The sequence below is a fragment of the Lactuca sativa genome, chromosome 4, assembly GCF_002870075.4.
Source record: "Lactuca sativa cultivar Salinas chromosome 4, Lsat_Salinas_v11, whole genome shotgun sequence".
Lineage (NCBI taxonomy): Eukaryota > Viridiplantae > Streptophyta > Magnoliopsida > Asterales > Asteraceae > Lactuca > Lactuca sativa.
Genome location: NC_056626.2, coordinates 344,308,290 through 344,319,615, shown reverse-complemented (window position 1 = coordinate 344,319,615; position 11,326 = coordinate 344,308,290). Strand labels below are relative to the sequence as shown.

Below are 11,326 nucleotides of genomic sequence, written 5' to 3'. Positions count from 1 at the left end.
AGGGTGCATAAATAATAAAAAGCAAAAAGGAAGAGGAAAGCTGACTTACATAATCAGCAAATTTCTGAATTGGTGCTTTTAACATAATACATAAGAGTGGTCCCGAAGGGATAGCTGGCAGCAAAAAATCTCAGGCAAAAAAAATTCCAGGAGAAAACAGTTAGTACCTCAAAAGCAAAGGTTTTATAGGGTTAGGCATGCACCTGCAAGACAGGGACTAAGATTATAAGTGATGTGAATGGGACATAGTAATTAAAGGAATTTTTGTTACCATTGTTCCATGCATAGTGGTTGGGGTAGAGTGTTTTTCCATCACTGTTAACACGGAAGGGTCCAAGTTCTTCCATGGCTCCATATCCAAACAACAAGCATCCTAGCCCAGTAGAATACCTTCATTAATAGTGGTTCGATCTTACTCTAAATTTTGGTGCATTTGGATGATGATCTTTAGAATCTCCATTCTGATTCATGAATATTCTAATTAATTTGGTATTGTAGAATGTAGATTGGTATCTGCATTATTAAAGTTCATAGGACTTACTACTGACTCACTTTTCTTTTTTTAATCATTAGCCTTATGCAGCTCTCAAAGCTAGAGAATATCTTGATAAGCCTGCAATACATGAGACAATGGTGAAGGTATGTAGATTATATCTTATATTTCCTACACAAATATAGACAACTGTATGCTGATGTCATTATGCAGGTTAGCGCTTATCTGCTTGGAGAATACAGCCATCTTTTGGCCAGACGACCTGGGTGTAGCCCAAAGGACATTTTTGTCATTATACATGAGAAGCTTCCTACTGTATCGTGAGTATTTCTATTTCTATACATCTATGTTTTCTTTTGTGATCATCATCCATTTTTTTTGTTTCTACAGGACTCCAACAATATCCATTCTTCTCTCAACATACGCAAAGATTTTGATGCACTCTCAACCACCAGATCCCGAATTACAAAACCAGATCTGGGCAATATTCAGCAAGTGAGTTTATAATAAATAGGAGCTACACTTTTTTTTGTATATGCAAAATTTGATAATATTTCATTTCACACACATTGACAGATATGAAACATGCATTGATACTGAGATACAACAAAGAGCTGTACAGCTATTCATTTTCAATAGCACACTTGCAAAAATTTTAAACTTTTAAAACCTATCTTAGAAGGACTAAAGGTTAGAAAGGAGAAGTAATGAAGCTATGAGTTGAGAAAAGAGTAATCACAGCAAGGTCTCTAAAACAGACCTGCTGTTCAAAATGGATTTACTCCAAAATCTAAAACAGAAACATAGCTTTAACTAAATTTTATAGGAAACTATGATTATTCAGGATTCCAGAACTATAAAGAACTCCTTCTAACTCCAAAGGATGAATTAAATATGAATTTTACAAAAAGGTGTATCACTTCTGTCTCCAACAAGACAGTCAAGTGAGGTTGGCCAATTCTACCCAACTTGTAAGTAGAATTCGTCCATACCAAAATTCAGAGAAGTAAAGGAGATACAAATGAAAGTCTCAGAGTTGGAATTGAATGAAAAGCATTTCCCAAGCTCCGGATATAAAATTCACATTGTGGACAATCACAACACTAGTAAAAGCTGGTGACTGCCCACTGATCTGGAGTCTGGATCAATTCTAACCAATTTATAATTGGAAATAACACCCCATCTGCTCCAGATCTTAAATTCATAATATCAGGAACATATAGAAACTTGGAATCACTCTGGATCCTTTTCCAAGCCTTATAAATGATGAAAACAAAATGACATATCAGAACAGACCCGAATCAGACCTAACAGCAAAGATTCCATTCTTGCACATAGATAAAGTCCTTACCAGTGAGGTTGGCCTGCTTAAGAAAGTTAGCCAACTCAATTTGTGAACTTTGGGAACTGGTTTGGGGTCCGTTTGAGTTCTATAGCTCAAGGTATGATTTTTACAATATGACTATAGATCTGATGGAAAACAGAATCATAGGCACCCATGATTCCGTTTGAGTTCTGTAGCTCAAGGTATGATTCAAAGCCCTTTATTTTAAAGACAAAAGATCTCAAATATACATGATAAGGTTTCTCACGAAGTGTGATCTTATGCTTGTTTTCTATATATAATCCAAAGAAACACAACCATTAATTTAACCAAAAGAAACTCAACACAATTTAGATATCATGATTTGTTACTTACCCCTTTTCTGTCGGAAGGACGAGGTGCTAATTCCTTCTTGGTGACAACATGCCCTTTATTTAGACCCACAAAGAGTCCTGTGTTTGGCTGTTTTGGAGCCATTGGAACCTGAAAACATAAACATATATTAGCGTAAAGCAACATACACTTCACAACAGTTCATCAACTTAGCCTATGCAGTTTTAATTCAATATGACCTGAAAACCTTACAAGCCTCAGACTACAATCAAAATGCACAATATATATTCTTATTAAACATGAAGCTGATTACAAGATATAAATGAGTTTATGCGTGCCAATAAGTTTGTAAACACCAGCAAGCTTATAAGCACATGGAAAGCATCTCGGAACTATAAGAAGATGCGGGAAAACTAAAAGTACAATGAGGGAAGAAAAACAACCTGGGCAAGAAGAATTTGAGACCAAGTAAACTTTAGTTGCTGTACATTTTACTTGCTTCTTGAAAGAAACCCCCAAATTCTTAACTCCACACCGGAGGAATATCACGTGATGTACGCCAACGAGGATGTAAGCCTGAAGTGGGCCCTCAATTCTACAATAACAAAAAGTGTATCTTGTTATATGTAACAATATGATGAAAACAATGTAAAAGGGGGTGAGTATTGAGGTGGTTTAGTAAATACTTTGCTTTCCAGATGAGATTTTATCAACTTCAGCTTCTCATCTAATTTAAACATCATCAGAGTTGGTTCTGTAAGAATAATTTCATGCAACAAATGTGATAGTCATACTAATTTAAACATCATCAGATTTGTTTCTATAAGCATGTGTAACTATTAACTCGAGAGTAACAACACAATATACTACTTGTCTTCATTTTCAGATAAGGTGCAATGGCGTTGCTGTTCAAGGTAATATCCAATATTTTTCCTATTTTTAAAATTACTAAATTACCAATATCACTTATCAGTGTGCATTCTATTCATTACCTATGTTAATGTTACAGGATCCAACAAAGATTTCAGCGTATCGTGACAAATGGTTTCCAGGAACACAATAAGAATATGAACACGCACTCCAAAATTCAACAACCGTATACATTGGCAACATGTCTTTCTACACTACTGAAGAAAAAAATGGGATAAACCTTGTTTAAGAGATTTATCAATTTCTGAATCTAAGAGAAAAATTAATATTAGATCTGGAGGCTGATGAAGTTAAAGCAAAGAAGAACAAGGAAAGTTTTTTTTGGAGATTGTAATATGGCCTTATGATGTCTTCCAAACAGAACCGAGGCAGTTAGCCCAAAAGGGTAACACAGGCTCATGTAACCCACAACTTCATCCAACTCATGCAAGTGGTGCACTTGGATTCATGGGATCTATTAATTGACCTACTTAAAGCTCATTGCATACCTCCCAGAGACTCGTTTATTATCTCTAAATATGATAGACAAACTAAACTTCAAGTCAAGAAACCTGCACAAAAAAGTGAACTTATTTTTATCACAGATTAACACATAAAACCCAATAAACAAAAAGAGAATCAGACCATATAAATTAGATATGAAATAGAACAGATAATGCTCATTAGAGAAAAGGAAGCAAAAGAGAACATTTCAATGAATCTAAAACCTATTTCCACTAACAATTAATCTTAAAAAATAAGAAGCTGGAGAGAGAACTAGCACATACCAAAGAGAATTTTCAACTGGGGAAGGAGAAAAAGAAAAAACAGAAAAAAAAAACAGAAACCCTAACCAACCTTGGTCGTTGAGATGATGGTGGAGCTTTTCCCTTGACGCAAAACCCTCCATGGTATCAAGCTCAATCTCTGTAGCCCTACGATCTTCCATGTCCAAATCTCTCTCATCCTCCAGAGAATCGTCCAACCCAACCGACCTTCATAGCCATTTCTATTGATTTCCAACTTGATATCATAAATTATGTTTCAACATGAGAGTGTGGGGAGGTTTCAAGAAGAACAGAGCAGAAGCAACAACGCAAAAGATAACATTAGGTATCGAGGGATAATTGAGTTTGATTAAAAAGGTTATAAAACTCGTAATAAAGGAAGACAAACCTCTGGAACAAATAAAGAAGTAGAATGTTGATGGTGATTGACCATGGAGTTTCGAGACCTTGACTTTAATGGAGCTACTGTTCTACATGATATGGAAATCACTCTAAACTGTACCCCTTTGATCAATTTCATGGCCTGGTGACCAAAAAACCTTCGATTTCACTAAGAACCGGAACCCTAGTTCCAATAATAGTCAATTTTTGGTATTTGATTGAGAGAGAGAGAGAGAGAGAGAGAAGAACGATTGAAAGAAGGTAGAGGAGAGCATGGCGGGGTTTTTAATTTTTTCAGAATTTCATTTCCCCCTTTCCCCCACTATTAAAGGATGGAACGCGCGTTCCATTAAAAAATATAAAGCGACATCCTTAGACGACACACATTTTATTATAGGTGCCCTCCGTGTTTTTTTTAGACACTAATTTAAGGGCGCGCAATAATGCGTGTCTTCTATCCTTAAATTTTTTGAAGAGATGACATTTTTCTAATGTCACTCTCCTTTGCGTAACATAGATCAATGAGCGTCGTATTTTGCGCGTCGTAAAAGGCCTTTTTTCTTGTAGTGTCTCGAGTGGTCGTGAGACGGTAATATCATATATGTCTTCAAACCTAGAGATATGAGTTGTTGACTATGAGTTGGTTGTGTATTGATTGTACGAAAACGCATCAGTAACTTGATGTTATAAAACGTGGCTTTGTGTATGATTCAACAAGTAGTAGTAACAAGCATATGATTCGTTGTTTATTTGTTCCTTTTAATCCTTGGAGGATTAGAAGCGATATCTAGGTCCCTCGATGATTTTTTTTGACTTATCTGTCGGGCCCGGTCAGAACCAAATTGATGTGTTCAGTTTTGTTTTATGTCAAACAAATCGGAAATCGGGAAACAAACGTCTGGAGAATAAGTATGATGTTGTTCCATGTATTTGTTCGGCTGGTATCTTGAGAACAGAGGATTATATGATCACTTATATAAAATGGCACTTGATAGTTCAACAGAGTTTTAAGAGCTACAACTGCTGGTCGGTTCCTGATGTCATACTTGCAACTATAGTTATCAGGCTTATCCAAGTGGGAGACTGTTGGATAAGGTGTCTAAGTCCGTAACTATATTTGGTATGTACTTGACCCAACCTAGCATGGTCCATTTGGTTTGCATTTCACCGAAACAATTTGTATGGATAATATTTTAAGAATAGTATATTTATGATTTATTAATATATTATAAGTTATAATATATTAATATGAAATCATATTATTTAATTAGTATTGGCCAAGAATTAATTTGGAATTAATTTAATGATCAAAAGAAACTAATTAAATATGGACTCTTATATATATAGAATGGGCCAAAGTTCACTTAGGATGGGCTAAGATTGCATGGATAGTCCATGGAGTTTTTAACCCATGGATCCTATGGAAATGAATGGTCATGGGTATTAGGGTTTACATGGATGTAACCATAATCTACCATATTATATAAAGAGGTCTGTCACACCCCAAAACCTGAACGACGGAATCGTTCGGGGGTGGAGGACGTCATGTATGATATCACAACAATGCAAAGTAGTAAACAAGCAACAACATCATCCATTGCATTAATAATATAATTTCATACAAGTGTGTTCTATCAAGTTATATAGACACCAAAAAGTACATCAAAATAAAAGAGGAGTCTTGAACAAGCTCCATCTTTTCAAAAACTTGGCACCGACACCTGTCTATTGGTGACCTGAGAATACAAGTTATTTTGAAAGCGAGTATCAGCTTTAAAGCTGGTGAGATCATAAGTATATTAGTGTCTGAGTTTGTATGAAAGCATTTGTAAGATGTAATGTATAAGTTTTGTAAAGTTTGTATTTGTTTGAACACTCCTAGAAAACCCTATCTTTCCTACTAACAATAGCCTTCTACCAAGGCATCTACTAACTGTGTGTGTCTCTTGTAAGAGTGTGTCTTTTCCCAAATCCGACTATCATTAACCAAAAATATAGTTTTTACATTTCCGTGCATCGTGTGAATGTTCACGAAGTGAATGTAATGGGAAAAATATTATCGTACTGTATTATTTTATTAAGTAACTACTGCTGTACTAACTACCTTAAACCAATTGCTATTTAAAGTACCATGTGATCGGCCTGTACCCTGCTACCGACTCAATAATAAAACGACGAGTTAAGACGCCCTAAGAAATGACATTTGGCACCCGTAGACTTGCAAGTCCCACTGTAGCGAGCAGCAAGGTGTAGGATAGTCAATCCAGTATAGATTTATACGCAAACTCATATGCTCCCCAATAAAGGAGATTATGGATACAAAAACGGTCATGGCAGGTAGTTCCATGACCCGCTTAATGGCTCACATAACTAAATGTAATGTATATGTAAAGTATGTGCTAGCTGTATTGTGTGTTTTTCCTCTGTCTAGCCTGTATGTTTGTTTCTCGTCACTATGTATTATGTTTGTTTCTCATTACTATGTATTATGTTTGTTTCTCATCACTATGTGTTATGTTTGTTTCTCATCACTATGTATTATGACTCATGTATGAACTGACTCTTTGTTTGATTCATTGTTCTAGTATTAGTATTAGTAAAACCCTAAACTACGCCTATTGTAGTTTACTAGTAATATAACTTGTACGCATGAACATGGGAGTATACCCCTACTACCCAGGGTATTGAATTGACTGGAAGAACCTTTATGACTATATATGTACACATGATATATAACTAATATTTAAACGACCTTCGGACGGATACCCGATATCCTACCAGACCACATCCCAACGGGGAAAAGGAAATAAGGCGGGTTAGCCTTCCTAAGTCCTTCAAACATTACTTATATAACTATACATATCTAGACATGCAATTGACAATATAAAAGTATAAAAGAAGTTTTGTAAAAGAAATTGATATGTAAAAGAGTTTTTAAGACAACTTGAAGTAAAACAGTTTGAAAGTAAGAGATTAACTTGTTGATAGTTATTAATCACATGTGATTGAGATAATAACTATAGTAACTTTACTTGTATCCCCCCCATAAAGCATTTAGAAACATTTAGAAACATTTAAAAGGTTAATTCAAGGGGTATGAACTCACTTGTAGTGAGTGGATTGGATTGAAGTGTCGGATACGATGCTAGGTGACAAGTGGAGACTTGTATACTCACAACGAGCCTAGTTATCATATAATCAATATATATATATATATATATATATATATATATATATATATATATATATATATATATATATATATATATATATATATATATATATATATATATATATATATATATAAAGATCACAAGGGTTGCAACCAAGTGTTGTAGGGCATAGCTAGTGAGTGTACGGTTCAAGGAAAACTCCCTAAGGGAGTTTACGGTTCTAAGGTCCTCAACAAATGAGTTTACGGTTTTGTGGTCATAACGAAAAGGGTTTATGGTCGTAAACCCTTGCGTTTACAGTCGTAAGCTCGCCCACTTGTTGACCATTTGATGTTTGAAGCTTTAAGAGTCCGTAGAAGCTTTTGTACATGATGTATGTGACAATGGAAGGTACTAGGGCACCATTTCACTCCTAATTGGAGTTTACGCTCCCTAAACCATTTTCCTTTGAGTTTACTACCGTAAACTCATAAGGTTTATGGTATTTGGGGGTTTTCAAGTCCATAGCTCATCAAGGCAATTGTCTAGGTTAGATTCTAGGCATAATGGAATAAATATGGCCCATTTATACACTCTAAGGGGTGTTTACGGTTTTGGGAGATCCCCAAACCGTAAAAACATATAAATGAGTGATTTTTGTGCTTTTTGTGTGATAAACTCATCTAGAAAGGATCTAGACAAGTCCCTAAGGCATTGTGAAGCATCTAGGCACCCTAAGGCACCCTTTTGCACCCTACTTGGTGTTTATGGTTTTGGGAGCCTCCCAAAACTGTGAACACCTTGTTCTTGGTGCTCTTAGGACATTTCCTTGATGTAATGATGTATAACAAGCCTTACAATACACTAGGGTAGGAATACTTACTAGTTGGAAGCTTGAAATGAGCTAAAAGTCCAAGAACACTAGTGTGTGTTCTCGGTGTTTTGGAAATCTAATCAAAACATGAAATTTGATGATTTAAAGGGTGTATAATCACTAGTTGTTATGATATAACAACAAATCAAGCCAAGAAGTACATACGTTTTCGGGAAATCGGGTGAAAATCGGGATGATAGTTGAGAGTGTTTGGAGTTTACTATTGAGTTTGCAAGAAAGAAATGAGGCACTTTGGGGAGTAAACTCATGCTTAAGGCATGAGTTTACGGTTTTTCGGGTAGTTTACGGCCCAAACATAAAAGTTTGGTCGTGAACTTCTAAGCTATGTGGTATTCGCGGTTTTGAAATTTCAAGACTCGAGACGGCACATCCTTTCACCCGTTTGTTTAGAGAATAATTATTATAATAGTCAAACGAACTTTAAATTTGTTATAACAAATAGAAATGAAATTGACTTATAATATGAAGTGATTGACTATTAGTGTTTGACCGAATGAAAATTTTGAGTTGTCACATCATCCCCCCGTTAAAGGGAATTTCGTCCTGAAATTAGAATTTAAGCAAATAAGTAGTTACAAATAACTAAGCAAAAAGATGAGGATATTTCAATTTCATCTGATCCTCTTGTTCCCAAGTGAATTTAGTTCCTCATTTGGCGTTCCAGCGAACCTTCATTATCGGGATACGACTCTGCTTTGTTTGCTTGACCTCTCGTTCCATGATCTCTACTGGTTCTTCCACGAAGTTGAGGCTCTCGTTGATCTCGATCTCGTCGAGTGGAATAACAAGAGTCTCATCAGACAGACACTTTTTCAAGTTCGATACGTGGAAGGTAGAATGTACGTTACTGAGTTCGTGCAGTAAGTTAAGTTTGTAAGCTATAGGGCCGATTCTGGCGAGAATCTCAAAAGGCCCAATGTACGTTGGATTTAGCTTTCCGTGCTTTCCGAAGTGTATCAAGCCCTTCCAGGGTGAGACTTTCAATAGAACACGGTCGCCCACCTGGAATTCCAACGGTTTCCTTCGCTTGTCAGTGTAGCTTTTCTGTCGGTCTCTAGAGGCTTTCAATCGTTCACGAATTTGTACGATCTTCTATGTCGTTTCCCGAATGATCTCCGGACCCGTGAGGGTGCTTTCGGGAACTCATCCCTTAGCTAACTGGGTATCACCTACCTCAGCCCAGCACATAGGGGATCTGCACTTTTGGTCGTAGAGGGCCTCGAATGGAGCGACCTTTATGCTTGTGTGATAACTGTTGTTGTAGGAAAATTCGACAAGAGGTAAATGGGTATCCCATGCTTTCCCAAAGTCTATCATGCAGGCTCGCAACATATCTTCCAAGGGTTGGATAGTTCTCTCACTTTGCCCGTTGGTCTGTGGATGGTAGGCTGTACTCATGTCCAGCCTAGTTCCTAGGGAACTTTGTAACGACTTCCAGAACCTCGAAGTGAATCTACTATCTCTATCCGAGATAATGGATAAGGGAACACCATGCAGTCGTACAATCTCCCTAATGTAAGTTCTTGTAAGTTTCTCCATTTTGTCTGTTTCTTTGATCGGCAGGAAGTGCGCAGACTTGGTCAATCTGTCGACGAGGACCTATATGGTATCAAGTCCACCCGTTGTCTTGGGCAACTTGGTTATGAAATCCATAGTTATCCACTCCTACTTCCATTCCGGTATCTCAGGCTGTTGTAATAGATCGGAGGGTTTCTTGTATTCGACCTTGACCTTTGCGCAAGTAAGGCATTTACCCACGAAGGTAGCAATCTCTGCTTTCATGTTAAGCCACCAGTATAACTTTTTGAGGTCCAGATACATCTTATCTGATCTCGGGTGCATGGAATAACGAGTGTTGTGTGCCTCGTTCATGACCAAGTCTCTAAAACCACCTAGTTTCGGGGTCCATATCCGATCCATGAAATAATAAGCTCCGCCACCCTTAACCTCCAAGTTCTTATCCATCCCTCTTAGTGATTCACCCGCCACATTTTCAGGCTTCAAAGCGTCGAGCTGAGCTGCTTTAATTTGTGTGGACAAGTGTGAATGGATAGTAATAGTCAATGATTTGACTCTACGACCAGAAAATTCCTTCCGACTCAGGGCGTCAGCTACTACGTTGGCTTTACCCGGATGATAACGAATTTCGCATTCGTAATCACTGAGTAGCTCGACCTACCGTAGTTGTCTCATGTTGAGCTCCTTCTGGTCGAATATGTGTTGTAAGCTCTTATGGTCTGTAAAGATAGTGCTCTTCGTTCCGTACAAGTAATGTCTCTAGATCTTCAGAGCAAACACAACTGCTCCTAGATCAAGATCGTGGGTCGTTTAGTTGACCTCATGTGTCTTCAGCTATCTCGAGGCATAAGCGATGACCTTACCTCGCTGCATCATAACACAATCGAGCCCTTGATTCGATGCATCACAATAGACTACGAAGTCTTCTATCTCTTCAGGGAGGGATAGTATTGGTGTGGTGCACAAGGCTCGTTTGAGCGTTTGGAACGCTCTCTCTTGATTCTCTTCCAAGTCAAAGGCCACGGCCTTTTGGGTCAGTGTTGTAAGAGGTTTCGCCATGCGGGAGAAGTTCTGAATGAACCTGCGATAATAGCCAGCGAGGACTAGATATTGACGAATTTCTGTAGGCATCTTCAGTGCTGACCAGTTCTCAATGGATTTGATTTTGGAATGGTCCACATGTATTCCCTCTTCGCTAACCACGTGCCCTAAGAATTCAACTCGTCGAATCCAAAATTCGCATTTCGAGAACTTCGCGTAGAGGTTCTCCGAACGTAATGTTTCGAGGACTTGTCGCAGATGTTGACTATGCTCCTCCTTACTACAAGAGTAGATAAGTATGTCATCGATGAAGATGATGATGAACTGATCCAATTGAGGACGACACACCCTATTCATTAAGTCCATGAATACTGCGAGCGTATTTGTCAATCCGAACGACATCACTACGAATTCGTACTGCCCATAAAGAGTTCGGAAGGCTGTCTTGGGAACATCCTCCCCTAGCACTCGTAGTTGGTGATATCCGGATCT

General features: G+C 37.6%; 1 protein-coding gene across 1 annotated transcript; it reads left to right on the top strand.

Annotated features, from left to right (window-relative positions):
• The first annotated feature begins 548 nt into the window (after positions 1-548).
• On the top strand, positions 549-1,160 carry LOC111906394 (AP-2 complex subunit alpha-2-like). Its single transcript, XM_023902156.3, has 4 exons — positions 549-639; positions 707-813; positions 884-988; positions 1,070-1,160. Exons 1-4 carry the CDS (start codon positions 631-633, stop codon positions 1,158-1,160), a joined length of 312 nt encoding a protein of 103 aa, XP_023757924.1. The 5' UTR covers positions 549-630.
• Positions 1,161-11,326: the final 10,166 nt, after the last annotated feature.